At 44.1% G+C, this 19,845-nt stretch overlaps 1 protein-coding gene across 2 annotated transcripts; it reads right to left on the bottom strand.

Annotated features, from left to right (window-relative positions):
* On the bottom strand, window positions 1-19,817 carry DDX24 (DEAD-box helicase 24). Of its 2 annotated transcripts, none has more exons than XM_027571070.1 (9): window positions 19,699-19,817; window positions 17,810-18,526; window positions 10,298-10,810; window positions 9,075-9,228; window positions 8,261-8,776; window positions 5,874-5,949; window positions 3,429-3,617; window positions 2,355-2,484; window positions 1-546 (listed from the first exon to the last, which is right to left on the bottom strand). In XM_027571070.1, exons 2-9 carry the CDS (start codon window positions 18,519-18,521, stop codon window positions 278-280), a joined length of 2,559 nt encoding a protein of 852 aa, XP_027426871.1. In that variant the 5' UTR covers window positions 18,522-18,526; window positions 19,699-19,817; the 3' UTR covers window positions 1-277. The 2 variants fall into 2 exon arrangements, with proteins under 2 accessions (XP_027426871.1, XP_027426872.1); XM_027571071.2 differs by lacking the exon at window positions 19,699-19,817 and adding an exon at window positions 18,785-18,926 and having other exon boundaries at window positions 78-546.
* Window positions 19,818-19,845: the final 28 nt, after the last annotated feature.

The following is a 19,845-nucleotide window of genomic DNA, read 5'->3' as shown; positions in this document are numbered from 1 at the left end:
TGGTTCTGACTACTTTTAATTGACGAAAACAAGCTGAACACATAAGAAGCCTATACATACTGGAATACAGAAATACATAAGCCGCTGAATATAATTCCTACTCCAAAACAACACAAATGTGCATGAGGTCTCTCCTGCGATTCGGGCTGGCATGGAAGAGGGAGATTTTTATAACCAGGGCTGATAGTAGAGTGAAAAGGAAAGTGGGAAGTTTTTCCACATAACCAGAGAACATAGAAACAATGTGCAGTCACTAACAGACTGACCTGGAGTGCAGTTAATTTGCACTTGTACTTGGCTGCGGTTGTTCCTGCTGCTGCTCTTTTGGCGGCTTCTTCTGCTTCTTCTTCTGTTTGGTGAGGCAGCTCAAGGCAGACTCACTGTTTCTTGGGGTAGACATGAGCGTGGGCAGCTTGCCAGACTGAGTTGGATACTTTGTTTTCAGGTCCTCTTTGAACAATGGCTGGGAGAGTAATTGGCGCAGCTCCTTCTTCAGGACCTTCATCTGCTTTTGTCTCCTACGCTCTTCTTGGTCAGTTTTTCTTCCTTAAGAAACAATATAAAACAGACCATATTCACTATGATTTGTAGAAACTTTGTTTCCCTTGATGGATACTTGTGACAAAAAATGTTTTGGTACTCTTGAGGAATCAAGGCTCAAAGGTCTCTATAGAAGTTAGTATTGGCTAACTTCTAACATAGTTGGGGAGGGATACTCAGGCATTATACCCTTCATTCCTCAAAAAAAAAAAAAAAAAAAAAGCCTCTAAGACAGGAATTACCTCCATTTTACTCGAAGGCACATGCTGCAGGTCATAGAGCTAGCTAGCTAGTTGTCAAACTGAGATTTGAACCCAAGGTTCCTGACTTGAAGATCAGTTTCTTCCTATGACCCACCCACTTGCTACTTGCTAGCTGGGGTACGGTGAGTCAACAGGTACAAAGACCCCAGGAGACTGTGAACACCATCTGGCAGCCCAGCTCTTCTAAACCTCCCCACCAGCACTGTGACTGCACCTGTGGAGGTGGGCACAGCCAAAGGGCCCCACACCAGCCCCCCAAGTCTGAGCTATCAGGAACAGCTTATTGTCACCAAGCCCACTGGTTTGGTTCCCAGCTTCCATGTTGAACACACAGCTTGTCAGCCTCTGAATTTGTTGGCTTTGGCAGTGAGATGCCAACACCTCAGCTGGGCTGCCCACTATGGGATGGAAAGAACACCGGATCGACTCTGGTGTCATCGGTTCTAGATCTGGTTCTTCCACTTCTTAAGACTCAAGAGCCTTCCTAGAGCAGGGCCACACAGATCCAGGTTCAGAGTAGGGGCTCAGGGGATGCCTGGGTGGCTCAGTCGGTTAAGCGTCTGCCTTCGGCTCAGGTCATGATCCCAGGGTCCTGGGATCGAGTCCCGCATCAGGCTCCCTGCTCGGCGGGGAGCCTGCTTCTCCCTCTGCCTCTCTCTCTCTCTCATGAATAAATAAATAAAATCTTAAAAAAAAAAAAAAGAGTAGGGGCTCACAAAAGGCCTGGTAATGGAGCTATTTCCCTACACAAACCGCTTCTCTTCCATGAGCCTCTAATTTCCATATGTAAAAGGATGATAATTCCTGCTCTGTTTATGGGGCGCCTGGGTGGCTCAGTCGTTAAGCATCTGCCTTCGGCTCAGGTCATGATCCCAGGGATCTGGGATCGAACCCCGCATCAGGCTCCCTGCTTGGCGGGAAGCCTGCTTCTCCCTCTCCCACTCCCCCTGCTTGTGTTCCCTCTCTTGCTCTCTGTCAACTAAATAAATAAAATATTTAAAAAAAAAAAATTTCTGCTCTGTTTATGTAATGAGACCATGGAAGTCAGATGAGATGATGAGTGGTGTAGTAGTAACAATAATCATAAATAATAAATTAAAATGTATGAAATCCTTTCTATTTGCCAGGCACTGATAAAGGCACTTTATATTCATCAATTCAAGCCATCTTTTGCAATAACCCCATGAGGTAGGAACATTATGACCTGCATCTTATAAATGATAACAGCCTAGGTACAAAAGAGAGATTAAAGACCTTGACCTGGTCATACAGCCAGTTAAGGGAATGGACCAGCATGGCCCCGGGCTGCAAAGCCTACCCCCTGATGTCACATGAGGGAGGCAGCCGAAGGCTCCCGACAAGTAAGACAGAGGGAACAAAGGCCAAGGACTGTAGGCTCATCTGGGACTAAGGCCTCTCGCAAAGAAGGAAATCTTTACTGATTCTAACAGGACCCACGGTAGTGGCGAAGTTCCAACAAGACAAAAGTTGAAGGAAAAAACAAATGAAAAATGCTGAATGTATTCTTCAAGTCCCATCCAGTCCACTCACCCTTATACATGTCTTCTTCCAGCTCAATCTCAAGGGCAGCTGCTGCCTGTTCAATCCAAGAGTTGTGCAGACAAGCCTGGAAGTTCCGATACTCCGCTTTCTCAATCTGTCGAGCTAAATGGATTCGTTCCTGGGGGAAAGGAATAGTGTGTTCATTTGACAGCATTCAGGCCTCTGGGAAGCAAAGGCTCATATAAGTTGTGTCTTTAAAAAAACCTCTTGGGCGCCTGGGTGGCTCAGTTGGTTAAGCGACTGCCTTCGGCTCAGGTCATGATCCTGGAGTCCTGGGATCGAGTCCCACATCAGGCTCCCGGCTCAGCGGGGAGCCTGCTTCTCCCTCTGACCCTTTCCCCTCTCATGCTGTTTCTCTCTCTCTCTCTCTCTCTCTCAAATAAATAAATATCTTAAATAAATAAATAAATAAATAAATAAATAAATAAATAAATAAATAAAACCTCTTGAGGGGCGTCTGGGTGGCTCAGTCGTTGGGCGTCTGCCTTCGGCTCAGGTCATGATCCCAGGGTCCTGGGATCGAGCCCCACATCGGGCTCCCTGCTCCACGGGAGGCCTGCTTCTCCCTCTCCCACTCCCCCTGCTTGTGTTCCCGCTCTGGCTGTCTCTCTCTGTCAAATAAATAAACAAAATCTTAAAAATAAATAAATAAAATAAAATAAAACCCCAAACGTAGAATTACTGGCATTTGCTTCAGGAATGTGAAAAAGGTTTAGTATCTGCCTCAGCAAGACAAGTTGACCTCACTTCCCTACAACCACTGGATGTCCAGGAAGCCACACTCACTGTCCTTGTCCAGTGGAGGAAGAAGGTAGTAGTGGAAGCTCTAGGGGCAGGCAGTGCAGAAAGGGTTCAAGAAGAAAATTCCTGTTTTTGACCACTCAGCTTTCTCCCTTCTACCACGTACAGTACCCCCATTCCTTTTTCTTTCTTTCTTTTTTTGTTTTTTAACGAATCTTCCTATTTAAATAGCTATTGGCAGAACTAGAGCCTCACAGCAAGGTGAAGGTGCAGCACAATCCCTTCCCTCATTAGTACCAGATTTTTAACTTTTCTTTTTACCTTGACCGCGTCCATGTACTTTGTCTGCACAGGAAACAGTGGAATGTCCTCATCTTTCTTGAGGGTTTTGTAAATCTTCTTAAAGTTGATCACATCCTCAGGCCCAATCAGCATCAGGCTGAGACCTTCATTAGTGGCACGAGCTGTTCGACCACTTCGGTGGACATAGATCTCCGAGGTGCGAGGGACCTGCCAGAGGAACCAAGAAGTCAACACGTGGTTATCACCCAACAGTGTTCTTCCCTCAGGGCCAGCTTCCCCGAGCCAGACAGTTAGAATCCAGCCCTTTTCCTTAGTCCTAATTCTTTAGCCCATTCACTGTGCAGCGTCTGCCCTCCCACACCCCGTGCCCTGGTTTCAGGCCCTCATGACCACTCAACAGAACAACAGTCACTTATTTCGTCTCTAGTCTCTCCCACTCCCCTTGACCCAGCCCAGAGCTGCCATTGCAATCTTCCTGAGTCAAAGCTCTGACCTTAATTCCCACTCTAACTAAAGAAAATCCACTGATTCTTCATTAACTCTATATGAATGATTGAACATGATAATTATAACCAACATTTACTGAGTGATTACAATGGGCCAGGCAATTCCAAGCACTCTGCATGTAGTATCTCACTTATTCCTCACAAACAATAACATGAAGTGCTTTCATGATTACCCATATTACAGACAAGGAAACTGACACACAGAAATGTTAAGCAATTCCCTCTAGGTGGAGGAACTAAATAGTGGAGCCAAGATTCGAACTGAAGCAGTCAAGCTGCAAAGACCACACTAACCCCTAGGCTCCGTTGCTTCTACTCTAATACATACTGGATATATTATCCATACGTGTGGCCTGGGTGCTGACAATCCCTCCCTCCCTGTACCCAGGGCCCACACCACGAATCCAGAACAGTCTTCTCCACTGAGCCCAGGTTAACACTACCACTTCCAATGCAGCACTAACTACTTAGCTGTTCATAATGGTGCTAGAAATGCGGTCTAATGGCCATTTTTCACTTTCTTCTCCCAACATAAGCCCCCACTTGCAGCCAACTTCCCGCTTCCACACATTCTCTCCTCCTTCCCTTCCACCTCTACATGCCCAGATCCTCCCCATCCTTAAATGCAAAGCATCTTTTAGAAAGCCCTTTCCAACCTCCCAAACTAGAAGTTACCACTCTCTCCCATTATATTTTGCAACATTCTAATATTTTCTGCCTTAAATTATGGCTGTTGGTCTCACCTCCTTTAGTTGGTCTGATACTTCTCAGGGGCTAAGACTGTATTTTGTTCATCTGGATCTCTCCCACAAAGACTGGCCCAGCCCCTTCCCCACGAAGAGAAGAAAGATTTGCTAAACTGAACTGGCACCCTGAAAGATTTTTTTAAAGATTTATTTATTTGAGAGACAGAGAGAGTGAGTGCACGTGGGGGTTGGGGCAGAAGGAGAGAATCCTCAAGCAGACTCCCCACTGAGCTCAGGCCCCACACTGGGCTTGGTCTCATGACCCATAAGATCATGACCTAAGCTGAAACCAACAGTTGGACGCTCAACTGACTGAGCCACCCAGGTGCCCCTACACCCTGAAAGATTTTTTAAAGCATGACGGATTAGAAAGGAAAAATAATAACGCGAGAATAGCTACCACTTTATACTTAACGCTGCGCTGTACCAGGGGTTTCATCAGCAGGAGCTCATTTAATTCTCATGGTAACCCTAAGGGTTAGGCAGCACCATCACTCCCAGTTTACCATGACACAAAAACCAGAGATGTTAAGTAACATGCCCAAAGCTAACCAACTATGAAGCAGGCCACAAGCATCTGAACCCTGCAAGGGTGGCTCTGAAGCCTAACCACCACTCTATGCTAGGATTTACCAGGTGTGTGCACTAATATTAATGTCAGTATCAACAGCAGCTCACATTTAGTAAGTGCTCAGGATAAGCCCTGTGTCTTTCTAATTCTTCACACATAAGAACTTATTTTACCTTAATAAAAACTTAAAGAAGAAGATACTCTGCTAACTTCCATCTAACAAATAAAAACACTGAGGCAGAAAGAGATTAAACAGCTTGCTCAAGCTTACACAGCTGGGATTTAAGCCCTGGCAGGTCCTAACCACCACACTCTCCTACTTCTCTACACCAGGGTAACCAGTTTACATGCTACTATGCCCATTCCATGGAAGAAAATAGGACTCTAACCTGCCAACATCAATGAGTTTGCCCAAATCAAAGAGAAGGGCTAAGTGATATCAGAAGTGCCAATAGGTTTTCTGCGAATAAATCTCATGAGTGTTCCAAACATGGCAGCAGCTAGTCAGTCACTAGATGCCAGTGGTACTCTGCTGCATGAGGCCTTGGCACTAACAATTCTTCTCCCTCTCTTTCCTCCCTCCCCAAACTTTGCTGAAAAAATTCCCCATTCGATGCAACAAATTCCTTAATTCCCCTACCTGGTAATGGATGACATGTTGGACTCTGGGAACATCCAGGCCCCGCGCCGCCACATCAGTTGCCAGGAGAACACAGCTGCGGGAGAGAGAGAGAGAGACAAGCCCGTCAAGAACAACCTACAGCTGTCCGTGAGCAGCTCCTTGCTGCCTGCTGAGTACGCTCGGAGAGGTTAACTTCCCAAGGCACCAACATGGCTCTTCACTTGTGGAGCTGGGATCCAAAGCTGGGTCTCACTGACCACAGTCAACAAGCCACACTCTGCAATCATAAAAGACCACCTCCAGTAAAGTAAATGAGGCCATATTCTAGGTCAGTGACCTCATCATCTATCACCCTCCCACTCACTTCCCTCAGGTCCCACAGACATCCTTGATTTCTTTCTAATTTGCCAAACATGGTCTGGCCTCCAAGCCTCTGCACTTGCTACACCATAGGCCTTACAAAGTCTTCCCCAGACATTCAGGTTTCCTTGCTTTGCCCACACTCCGCTGTAACCTCTCCCTCTCAGGGAAACCTCCCTGACCCCACTTTTGTACAACTCCCTGCACAACTTTACTCCTCAGCACTCAGCACCACTTGACAAACTACATAATTGCTTTTAATTTATGATCTCCCTCCACTGGAATGTAAACCCTGTAACAAGGGCTTTGCATTACTCAGTGTTCTATTACCTAGAACAGTGCCTGGCTCCCAGTAAGCACTCAATAATTTCACTGGGTAGAATGTTTCTTAATGTACATGTAGTTCAAGGAAAGTCAAAAGCACCTGATCTATGTCTTAAAAACTTAAAGACTCTGGGCTCTTCAGAATCCCTGCTCCCTGTACTTCTAAGGTAGGGCTGGGGAATATGATGCAAATTGAACCACTAGTTTAAGTCAAAGGCAGTGAACTTTTTCTATAAAGGGCCAGACCATAAATTATTTTGGGGCTTTGCAGGTGATAGTGTCTGTTGAAACTACTCAACTCTGCTACTGCCAAAGTAGCCACAGACAACACATAAATGGGCCTTGCTGACTTCCAATAAAACTACTTGATTTAGCCCATGGGCCATAGTTTCCCAATCCCTGATCGAATAAGATGTAGAGGCCACTTTCAGGCAAACAGACTTGAGGAATGTAGAAAGAAAGGACACACAGCTACCATCTGGCCGAATATAGACACACCCATCAGGCGACCCACCTCAAAATACCCATAGGCCCTAACTGACCAATAGGCTACTTACAACTAGGCACAGTTACCAAAAAAGGGAGAATTCCGTACATGGCCATACCTCATCTTCCCCCTTTAAAAACAGCCCCATCCACCGTCTGCAATGTGCAGACAGCCTCTCCTCTGCTGTCCTGCTTGCCCACTCCCTTGTGGCTCCTTTGTTCTGCCTCAGGTGAATTCTTTCAACGCCAGCGCCTTGGCTTCCACCCGATTGTTGCCCCACATTTAGGGGACTCCATCCAATCAGACAGACACCCCACTTAGACACCATATAAACTGCTAACTTCTACCTAGCAATAATCCAAGGGAGGTAAACCAGACACTTGTTCTAGAAACTAATCACTCTGTAACCTGACAAAACACTGGGCAAAAGTCAATCTAGACTTGACCTCAACTTCTCAGGCCCTTATCCTGACAATATGCACAACTGCTGCCTGAGCATCAGTCTGGCCCAAAAGGAGATGCACAGTGACAGCATGGTAAGCATGAGCTCTGGATCTGACCGGTTTGTCGAAGGCCCAGCTTTGTCACTTTCAGGATGAGAAACCCTGGGCAGGCTGATTAGCTTCTCTAGATCTTACTTTTATCAATCTATAAAATAATAATGAAAATAAATGAAAACTGGTATTAAAACTAACACTTAGCAAGTACATACCATAGGCTAAGCATTTGTTCTAAATGCTTTATATGTATAAATTCCCTTAATCTTCCTAACAACCCTCTCCATTAGCTATTATTCTACTATTATGCTAATTATGAGAAAACTGCAACACACTGAGGTAATTTGGCCAGCTAGAAGTGGCACAGCCAAGGTCTTAATCTCAAGCAGTCTAGTTCCAGTCTGTGTTCTTAACCATGAATCCATTCTGCTGCTTCTCAAGGATGTTAGAATTGAATGTGATAACATATCTAAGATGCCAACATGATACTTTATTGTTAAGTATTCCACAACAATAGGTATTATCACCATTACTCATTATTAAGAAAGTTTCTGTTGGGCATTATCAGCAACCAAATGCATTAGATGAGAGTAGCCTGCTTCATGATGGGCAAAAAAAGGCTACCTTCTACCGACAGGGCTTCCATGTCAGAAGGTAGCTTCCCACCATCTCCCCACCATCCTGGCAACCTTGACCTAATGACTAGAACCTGGGCTCTGGGTACAGGCCTGACTTACTCTTCCAGACGGGCAAACTGCTCCAGGTTTCTGAGCCTCTGCTTCTGGTGCATGCAGGCATGTAGTGTCAGCGGCATGATATCCAGGACTTTGAGGAGCCCAGAGAGGCGTTTGATGCAGGAGATACTGTTGGCAAACACTAAGGTGCGGCCTGGATACTGCATCAGGAAGTAATACAGATATAAGTCTTTCTCATCAGTCTCACAATGAATCTTGGTCTCTGTCAGTGTCTCCACTGTGGCCTCATTTCTGGTGAGGTCAATGACCTTGGGCTTGCCCCTCATGCCAATCTTCTGCACGAGGAGGTCAAGTTTGGCAGTTTTGTCAATTTTCTTAGTGTGCTTCTTGTGAAGGATTCGAGCAGGAGCTTGATGTACCAGGGTCAGTGTGGCAGAAAAAATAAGCGTCTGTCTCTTTGGGTTGTACTGGGAGTCACTGAGCATCTCCAGCAGCTGTGAGAGCTCAGCAAAGTGGCCTTTCTCAACCATCCGATCAGCCTCATCGACCACCAGGCACCTGCAGATCCAGAGAGACCCACATAACCTGAGAAGTCATTTATATAGCACACTCAACTACCATCTCCAATCTCAACACAGACATACACACACCACCACCACCACCACCACCACCACCACCACCACCACCACCACCAGGGACTTAATCCCCTCATGCATGGTTTTCTAAAGGCCAAAGTCAGACTGGTATCACACCATGGCACTTAGTGATAGGCAGAAGGTAATATATACGCTACCATGCTACCTCAGGCCCACAACAGAAAAGGGAGTGAAAGGGAAAGGGGAGGTAAGTCACTTACCTGAGCTGCCTAAGGTTGCTCAAATGAGGGTGCTTTTCTTTAATTAGCTCCCACAGCCGGCCCGGAGTGGCGACCACAATCTCTGGCTGGCGGTTTAGCATCCTCTGCTGTTTCTGCGCAGACATTCCACCAACCAAAATAGCAGTTTTAATTCCTACGGTACACAAAATAGAAAAGACCCTGTTATTCAGTTGGCTGCATATTTTCTGCCACGAATGACACAGGTGCCCCCAGATTAGCAGAGGCAGTCCATCACCAGGACAGCTCCCCTCTTTTTTTGGGGGGGTCGCTAAAAGAGTGGGCCTGGCCTGACCCTTAGTGCCACTCCTAGAAGGCACGTTAAGTCTTCTATAATCTGGGCCTTGCCTACTTCCCCAACCTCATTTCTTTCTACTCCCTCCCCTTTATCAACAGCAGAAGAGCTGGATTTGAACCCAGGCATGTTTACAGCCAAAGTTCCAGGAAAACTGAGCAATAGGGCACCACAATGCTGGGAATGAGGTCACTCTGCAGCTGTGACACACTTCCCAAGAGAGCCCTGCCCATCCCCCTCAATTAGAATTAATGCCTCTAATGCCTACTGTCTGTTCTGTTCTCTGGTGGAGGACTTCTCAAGGTATCCAATGTGGAAAGAAAATACAGGATCATGTAGGCAAACTGCTTAGCAAAGTGCCTGGCACACAGTAGGAGCTTGGTAAGTAACTGTTGCTTTTATTATAAAGTTAAAATTCTCACGGTGCAGCCCTTCCCGAAAGGAACTCCCTGAGAGAATAAGTTCTAGTGCCCTAAGGCAGAGGTTGGCAAACATTTTCTTAAAGGGTCAACAGTAAGCATTTTGGCCTTGTGAGCTAAATCTGTCACAACTACTAACTTTACTTCATTCTACCTTAGTAGTGCAAAAGCAACCATAGATACTATGTAAACAAATGGGTGTGGCTGCACTTTATTTACAAAAAGAGGTACTTTGCCAACCCCTGCCTTAAGCATCCACCATATCCAACAAATTGACTAATTTCCTATGCATCTAGAGTGGCATTGGCTATGCGTTATCCTTGGGAGAATTGAGACAGTGTCACTCAAACAATTTTCTGTAAGACTTAATTCTCTGGCAGATCGAGAGAGATTTCCCCCAAAAGGGTAGGAGCCATAGCTTGTTCACCTTTGCCACCCCAGCATCTAGGATCCTCTCAGTAAGTATTTATTGAACGGAATTAAAACCTCACCTGTAAACTTGGCCACAGCATCAATGTGTTGCTTGACCTGGACAGCGAGCTCCCTAGTGGGAGTCAGAACCAGACCAAGCAGAGGGCGCTTTGGATGTGCTTTACAGGTGGCGATTTTGCCACCCAACTCTTGCTTCCACCTTCCAGTCTCCTCTTCATCAAGCTTTTCCTCTTTGTCTTCATCCTGTTCGGGGATGGCCTTCTCCCTGATCAGAGAAGAAGGCCCTTCACCAGCATCATCATCACAGAAGGGCAGCACCTGGTCTGAGAGAGCAGCTCCAGTCTTGACCTTGCTAGGTGGTGTTGCAGCCTTCACTTCAGCTTCACTGGGCAGGACTTCACCCTCAATTCCAATCTCATCAGGCAAAACTCCAGACTCAGTTCCAGCCTCGGTTCTGGTCTCACCAGGTAATGCTCCTTTGTTACTTGGAGCTGGAGTAGGCTTCTTCTTCACCCGCCACTGCAGTATTGCATGGATCATTGGAATGGCAAAGGCAAGAGTTTTTCCGCTTCCTTAGAAGTAAAACAAAAAACAGAAACAGTGTGAATCAATAAATACACACAGTTTTTGTCTGGGCTTCTTTCTTTTACACAGAATAAGGGACCCTGATAGACATGTGCTACCCTGAACAACCCAAAGCTCCTCCACTCAGCACAGGTTGCCCAACAGCAAGCACTGCAACCAGAGGATATCAGTAATTAAAAGCCTGAGAAAAAGTCTAGCAGACTAGCACTGAGGCCTGAGGTCACCAATGTGAACTACACACAAAGTCCAAGCACTGAAACTCTAAACAGACAGGTTTTGTGTGTTTTGTCGTTGTTTTGAAGAAACACCACCACATTAGGGTATGGGGAATGGAAATCTATATACAGTTTCCTAAGACGTTTGCTGCAGAAGATGGCAGTAGAAGACAATTTTCTTAGTTCTTCAGAAAACTTAAAATTAGTACACTTTTATCTATGCTTGAACATTTTCAAACCGGTCTTTGAATGTATATGAAGCCCAAAATCCTATCTTCTGGGTGGTTAATACAAACAAACAAGACAGCTCAAGTTGAGAATTTAAAGTAGTTCCAAAGTTATAATGCCCCCAGCAAAAGCAAATAAATTATCTCTGGAGGAAGAAACCTTTATCATAGGCCTCAAAGAATTCTCACAAGGGGCACCTGGGTAGCTCAGTCGATTGAGCGTCCAACTCTTGGTTTCAGCCTGGGTCATGGGTTTGAGCCCCAAGTCAGGCTCTGCGCTCAGAACAGGGTCAGCTCAAGGGGTTCTCCCTCTCCCTCTGCTTCTCCCCCAACTTGATCCTCTCACTCTCTCAAATAAATAAAATCTTAAAAAAAAAAAACTATTTAAAAAATGCTCACAAATTATTTTCAAAGGAAAACGAGCAGCTCTCAGTAAAAAAATAATCCATAAGAAAACAAGGCACCGTAAGCAAGAATTATAACAAAAGAGAGCAAACAGCCCCTTAACACTTTAGATAAACAGCACTTTTCATCAGAAACCATCAAAGCTAGAAGACTGTATTACATCTTTATTTGAAGACCTGAAAAAAAATCCGACAACCTACAACTCTCTTAGCAAATATTCCTTTCAAAAAAATGCAAAGTAAAGACGTTTAGGCACACAAAAGCTGAATAATTTATCATCAGCAAACCTGAACTACAAGAAGTACTAAAGGGAGTCTTCCATGCAGAAGATGCTACTGGATGAAATTCTGGATCTGTACAAAGGAAGAGTACCAGAAACAGTAATGGTAACATAGATAAATATGAAAGATTTCTTTTTCTTATTTAAACATATTAAGTTTAAACTTAAAATTATTAAACATAAAAATGTATTTTGGATTTCTAACACATATAAAGTGTAAAACAAAAAGCACAATGTAAAGGAGAAAGGGAAATAGAGTCTTGTAAGATTCTTGTACTATATAAAAAATAGTATATTATTACTTGAAGACAGTCTATGACATATTAAAGATATACACTATGAACCCAAAAGCAACCACTTAAACAACAGTTACAGCTAATAAGATCAATAAAGGACATGAAATGCCATTACAAAAAATAATCAGTCCAAAAGAAGTTAAAGAGTACAGCAAATAGCAAAATAACAGATTACAACTTAACCATTATCAATAATCACATGAAATGTAAAAGATCTCAATAAAAGACAGATAGTCACAATGATTAAACAGCAAGACCCAACACATGCTCTCTACAAGAATGCCATTTTAGTTTTTTTTCTTACAAGTCTCAGTTTAATACAAAGCATATGATAAAGGATAGAGATGAAAAGCCAGATGAAGAGGTACATAAGGCAAGGTCTGGAAGGGTTCCAAGGGCTTCTGTCTCCGTGGAACTGGGGGTGCACCACCCTTCCAGAACAAGGAAGGGTTCACCAACTTAGAAGCTCCAAGAAACCCACTTTAAATACAATGACGTCAATAGATTAAAAGTACAAGTATGAGGGGCACCTGGCTAGCTCAGTTGATAAGAGCATGTGACTCTTGATCTTGGGGTTGTAAATTTAAGCCCCACACTGGGTGTAGAGATTACTTAAAAAAAAAAAATCTTTAAAAAAATACAAGTATGCAAACACACCATGCTAACATTAATCAAAATATAAAGCTAGAAAGGTACATTAATATCTGATTGAGAAGATTTTAGAAAAAACAATACGCTGGGGATAAAGGGGGCCATTTCATAATGAAAGGAATAAATTTATTTAGAGGATATAACATTCCTAAACATTTACACACCTAAATATAACAGAGCTTCAAAACACAGGGAACTGCAAAAAAAACCTACTAGTCAAGAAAAAATAAGTGACACAAATATTTCTAATACATTAAAGCAATTAAATCTGTAGTTAAAATCCATCCTACAAAGTAAAGTGCAGGCACAGATGAAGTCTACCAAATATTTAAGGAAGAAAAAAAATACCAATTCTATACAAACTCCTTCAGAAAACTCAAGAGAATACTTCAAAAGTCATTCCAAGGCTTGCATTACTCTGATTCCAAAACCAAAGATATTACTAGAAACCTATAAGCCAATATCCCATGAACAGAAATTCAAAAATTATCAACAAAATTTCAGCAAATCCAATCCAATATATAAATGGAATTACACTGTGACCAAATTTGGCTTACCCCAGGAATGTAAGTTTAGTTTAGCATTTGAAAATCAGTGTAACTCACCATTATCAACAGACTCAAAATGGAAAAACCACTTACCTTAATAAACGCAGAAAGAGCATTTCAAAAAACCACCATTCCTGATAAAAATGTTCAGCAAACTAGGAACTGAAGAGAATTTTCTCAATCCAATAAAGGGCCATCTATGAAAAACCTAGACCTAACATCATACTTCATGATGAAAGACTGAATACTGTCCTCCAAAGATCAGGAACAAAACAATGGTGCCCACTCTACCACTTCAATTCAAAACTGTACTGGAGATTTTATTGCGGTAAGACAAAAATAAACAAAAGACATCTAGACTGGATAACTATAGAAAACCTGATGTAATCTTCAAGAAACTATTTGATGGAGGGGGCACGTGGATGGCTCGATTTTGGTGTGGGTCATGATCTCAGGGTGGTGAGATCAAGACCTGTGTTGGGCTCTATGCTCAGCACAAAGTCAGCTTGGAATTCTCGCTTTCCCTCTGCCCCTCCCCCTGCTCACTCTCTCTCTAAAATAAATGAATAAAATCTAAAAGATGGTACCAAGTTGGTACCAAGTTGCAGGCCACAAGGTCGATATACATAGTCATCATATTTCCATTTCTTAACAACAATCTGAAATAGAAAAATTTAAGTTGCCATTAACAATAGCATCAAAACTATGAAATATTTAAGGACAAATCTAATCACAGATGTGCATAGACTAAAAACTACAAAACACTGCTAAAAAATTAAAGACCTAAAAAAATGGAGATATACTACATTCATGGGAAGATTCTATATTGTCCAGATGTCATTTGTCCTCAGTTTGCTTTATAATCAATGCAATCTCAATCCAAATACCAGCTGGCTTTTTGTAGAAACTGACAAGTTGAGTTTAAAATTCAAATGGAAATGCAAAGGGCTTAGAATAGCCAAAAGAACTTTTAAAAGGAACAAAGAGGACTTATACTACCTGATTTAAAACTTGTTCTAAAGTTGCTGTATCCAAGATAGTGAAGTGTTTTTGTTTTTTTTTATTTATTTGACAGAGACAGACACAGCAAGAGAGGGAACACAAGCAGGGGGACTGGGAGAGGGAGAAGCAGGCTTCCCGCCAAGCAGGGAGCCCGATGTGGGGCTCGATCCCAGGACCATGGGATCACGACCCGAACCGAAGGCAGTCGCCCAACTGACTTGAGCCACCCAGGCGCCCTGATAGTGAAGTTTTGATGTAAAAAGAAAGACAAGTAGATCAATGGGGGCGGGGGGGGGGGGACTCCAGAAACAGACCCACACCTAGAGAGTCACTGATTTTCAAAAGATGCAAAGGCAAAACTCAGTGGACGAAGGATAGTTTTTCAACAAACGGTGCTGGATATCCACATGCAGGGTTGAAAAAGGAACTCTGACCCACACTTCTCACTGTAAACAAAAGTTAATCCAATAAAGATCACAAACTGAAACATACAACCAAAAACTAGTAACACTTCTAGAAGAAAACACTGGAGAAAATCTTTGTGATCTTGGGTTAGGCAAAGGATTTGTAGATAAGCACATTTGTAAAACAGGAAAGTGATCATTTGATCTTCATCAAAATAAAGAACTTCCGATCTTTCGAAAGACACTGTAAAGAGAATGAAAAGACAAGCCACAGACTGGGAGGAAAAAAATCATAAACCAAGTGTCTGATAAAGGGGCTATATCCAGAATATATAATGAATTCAGTAGTAGGAAAACAACTACCCAATTAAAAAATGGGCAAGAGGATTGAAAAGACACCACCAAAGAATATACAAATAGGCACTTGAAAAGATGCTCAATGAGTCACTAGGGGGATAGCAATTAAAGCCACAAGGAAACCATGCTAAAATTATTAAAGTCTAAAATGAAATTAAAGACTGAACACACCAAGTATTGGCAGGGACAGAGACCAATTTAAACTCTAACTGGGTGGGTATGTAAGAGGTATAATCACTTTGGAAAACTAAAAGGTTACTTTTACCTTAAGACCTAGCTATTCCACACGTATTTACCCAACAGAAATTAAAGCATATACCCATACAAAGACTAACACACAAATATTTATGATAGTTGTGGCTTTTTTAAGATTTTATTGATTTATTTATTTAGGAGGGCGGGGGAGGGAGGGGAGAGAGTGGGAGAAAGAGCTCCAGTGGGAGACAGCATGCGCACCTAAGGGGGAGGGAGAGGAAAAGGGAGAGAGACTCTTAAGCAGACTCCATGCTGAGCGGGGAACCAGACATGGGGATAAATCTCAGGACCCTGAGATTATGATCTGAGCTAAACCCAAGAGTTAGAGGCTTAAATGACTGAGCCACCAGGTGCCCCTATAGATAGTTTTATTTGTATAGCCAAAAACTATAGAGAACAAAAACATTCACCAACAGATGGATAAACAAATTGTGCTATATCCATACACTGGAATATTACTCATCAATAAAAAGGAATGAACTATTGGTACTTGCAATAACACAGCTGAATCTCAAAGCAGCTGAGTGAAAGAGCCAAACACCCACCCCCTCTCAAAAGTACATAGTGTATGATGCCGTTACATAAAATTCTAGAAAATGCAAAGTAATCCAAAGTGATAGAAAGCATATTAGAGGTTACCCTGGGGATGAACAAGGAGCGAGGGCCCAGGAGAGATTTCAAAAGGGGCCCAAAGCATCTCTGGGGGGTGATGGAAATATTCATTAACTGTATGGGCAGCAACTGGTCCACAGTCCCGAAAATCTTTGTGAATCTTGGACCTGCAGATTCACAGCATTCCACAGGGATAGCCTGACAGGAGCTGTGCTATGAATCCAAATGTCAGGCTCTAGCCACAGTGGCTCATATAACCTTGCCTCTGCTTCCAGAAACCCATTTCCAGGCCTTTGCACAAACCAAAGCAATGTAGCAGAATGCTTACTAGCACACAGACCTAGTCTAGCATCTAGGCACTACTACTTTTCAGCTGTGGTTTTATGATACTGTCTTCTGTGAGGCTGTTTCCTCATCAGTAAGATGAGAATAATGCAACCTATCTCAGGGTGATTTTGAGAACTGAGTTCATCAGTATGAGGTACTTAACACAGTGCATGATACATTTTAAATGCTAAAGAAATGTTCTAACTTTCTATTATTACTTCCATTCCCCTGAGGCTTCCTCACTTTTCCATCTACGTGACTCTTCTATAGGACCTCACCCATACTTTCCTGACCACCCTTTCCAGAAACCCAAGGCACAAAGTGTCTAGATGGTCTAGTTCTATACCATACAACATAACAGTCACTCGCCATGTATGGATGGCTACTGAGCACTTAAAATGTGGTTATTCTAAATTGAGGTGCTGGAAATTCAAAATACCCGTCAGATTTTGAAAACTTAGTATAAAAATAAGAAAGTAAAATATCTCAAAGATTTTACCTTAATTACATACTAAAATTTTTATAAATTGATTAAATACATTGTTAAAATTAACTTTTACCTGTCCTTTTTACCTTTTTAAAATATGGCTCCTAGAAAATTTAAAATCCCTATGTGGCTCACATTATATATGTATTTCTATCAGTTACTGCTGATCTAGTTGGATTCTAGTACCAGGCAGTACAAGCACCTCCCTCCAATCAGTAACTTAAACTACTGAGGTTGTCAACTCACTGACCTGTCATTGCTTCGTAAAGTCTTAAGATGGCCCGGGGAATAAGGGAACTTTAAAAATGCCTGGTCCCAACAGTCACCTCATGCCAAATCTATGTACAAAATCCACCTAATGGTTACACGCTCAAATCCTTCCAATAATGATAAACTCACCAATTCCCAAAGCAGCCCTTTTATCTTTGGACAACTCTTGAGAATTAAGACACTCATTCCTTATACTAATGAAGATCTACCTCTCCAGAGGGCCGATCTTAGTCCTTACTTTACCCCTCTGAGCCATTTAGGAACTCTGAAGAATAGGAAAAAACTACCATTTGCAAATCACTTGCAGTGTACTGCGTAAACTTTACTGTAGCACTTACATTTACTTTACTGTAGCACTTACATCTAACCCACAAAGCAATAAAAAAAAGGGGGGGTAGTAGGTACGGGTGTTATCTCCATTTTATAATAGGACCTATAGGGGGTCAGAGAGATAAAGCGACCTGTCCAGGGTACCAATCAGAAAGTGGCAGATTTCAACCCAGAGCTGGCTGACTTCTAAACACCTTCACTCAACACTGCTTTTGTGATTATATCCCCAAATTCCCCTCTCCCCAAGCCATCCAACCTGTTAGCAGCCACAAGGTCAACCCAAAAGCAATCTTACCCTGGCCAGCTAAGGATGCCCTTACCTGTCTCAGCAGCCCCAAGGATGTCCAGTTTGTCACGGATGGCAGGTGTCAAGGTCAGAGCTTGGATTGGTGTGGGTGCAGAGAAGCCTAGAAAGCTGAGTGCTCGGAGAACTGGCTTGGGTACAAATAGATCTTTCCAAGCTGTTACATCTGCCTTCTGGTCATGCATTTCAGGCATCCATGTCTTTGCTTTTTTGGGCACCTTTGGAGTAGTACCCTGGGAAGGCTCCAAGTTTTTTTTCCCTTTCTTTTTTTTCTTTTTTGGAACAGTCGGGGCTGAGCTTTCTGATACCATCTCCTCTACCTGTGGATCAGGACAAACCGTGTCATCTCCCTGGGGCTCTGGCTCAGCATCTTTGACTTCAAACTCTTTCTGGACACTGATTCCTTCAGTTTCCATGTCTTTATTCTTCTTGAACTTCATCTTTTTCTTTGAGGAGCTGGACTCTCCTTCTTCCTTTCCGGAAACAGCTTGCGCCTTTCTCTTCTTGGGCTCCTCCTTTGAGAAGAGACTGGAGGAATTCTTGGCAGGGGAGACCAACCGGTAATCTGTCAGTTCCTCAAAGCACACCAAGTCATCCATCTGTCCATCTGCAAACATATTTGGGTCAATCTCCACCTGCTTCCACTTTCCCACAACTCTGATTCCCTTTGTCTGGAATTTGCCATAGCTTGGTGGCTTTGGCCTTGATTTTGTCTCCTTCAACTTCATGGTTGCTGAAAAGAAAAGGAGAGAAGTGTTCCATTAGGTTGGCACCTGAAGAGCGTGGGGTTCTGAGGCAACAATATTTTCTAAGCAGCCTACAGAGTATCAGGCCCTGCAAAGAAGCGAGGACACAGAGACAGAGAAGATCAAAGAGGAGAAGAAATAAACCAACAGAGTAGGCAGCTTGCCTGGAACAGAGGGTACACGGGAGATGGAGGAGCACAGACACATGAGCTAGATCTGGTTTGGATTCCAGACCCAATACTTACTGCTTCTGTGTCCCCGGACAGTGGTGTTTAATCCTCCCCGAACCTCAGTGCTCTCACCTTTTAAATAGGGGAGAGGGACCCAATAATACTTAAGTCACAAAATATTTTAGGCAAAAATTAAAATTATGTAAAGCATGAGGTTCTAAAGAAGCCTGCCACACCCAAGTCATTTTGAGGAGGAGTTTTTTTTTGGGGGGGGGGGAACCAGGACATCAGCTTTATTGTAAGGGCTCAAGCCTTGCCCCAAGAAGGCAAATGCCTATTTCCACCATTCTGGCCTTTGCCCATCCAGCTTTTTCGTTATATTTTAAGTGATTTAAAACACATTTCAACAGAGGCCGCTTGAGTGACACTCCATCCACGGTCTCCCTTTCCAGAAAGACCAAGAAAAATCACAGGTCCTGGAGGGAAGCACAAAGGTAAACCATAGTTCAAATCCGGACGGGCTCCGGGTCTGTGGCGGACGTCTCAATCTCTGTGAAGCTCAGTCTCCTCGCCTGTAAAATGGGGATGATGAAGGATCTGCCTCAGGGGGTCGTTACAGCGACACAAAAAGGTGACGCACGTCAGAACCCGCTGGGCATGGCGCCTGGCCGGCTCAGCACGTCAGCGCGCAGGAAGGCTTCACCCACAGCCCCAGCTCCGCCACGACCGCAAACCTCCCGGCTTCTACCACGGCGGGGGTGGTCAGGCACGGGGGACGAAGGCCCCGGCCCCGCGCCTAGCCTCAGGCACAACGGGCGTTCGACGCGGAGAGGCCGACGCCACCGGGCCTGGGCGCCCACACCAGGGGCCGCCACGCGGGGCCAGCGGCCGCCCTCACTGGACCCGAGAATTCAGGCCAGTGCCCTGGATAGGCCCACCACGCGAGCCCCGGGGGCCGTCCGCAACCCTGCTCGGGCTCCGGTACTCACCGCGTGGAAACGCCGTCGCGGCTCCCTCACACGCCGGCCAACCGCCGCGCACACCTCCACCTTGCTCCCTCAGCTGCAGCGCCGACCGCAGTTCCGGGGCGGGGCTTGCACTCACGCACGCGCGCGACCTGCGACAGGAAGTCCCGC

This window comes from Zalophus californianus, chromosome 6 (genome assembly GCF_009762305.2).
Source record: "Zalophus californianus isolate mZalCal1 chromosome 6, mZalCal1.pri.v2, whole genome shotgun sequence".
NCBI lineage: Eukaryota > Metazoa > Chordata > Mammalia > Carnivora > Otariidae > Zalophus > Zalophus californianus.
This window is presented reverse-complemented; position numbering and strand designations above follow the sequence as displayed.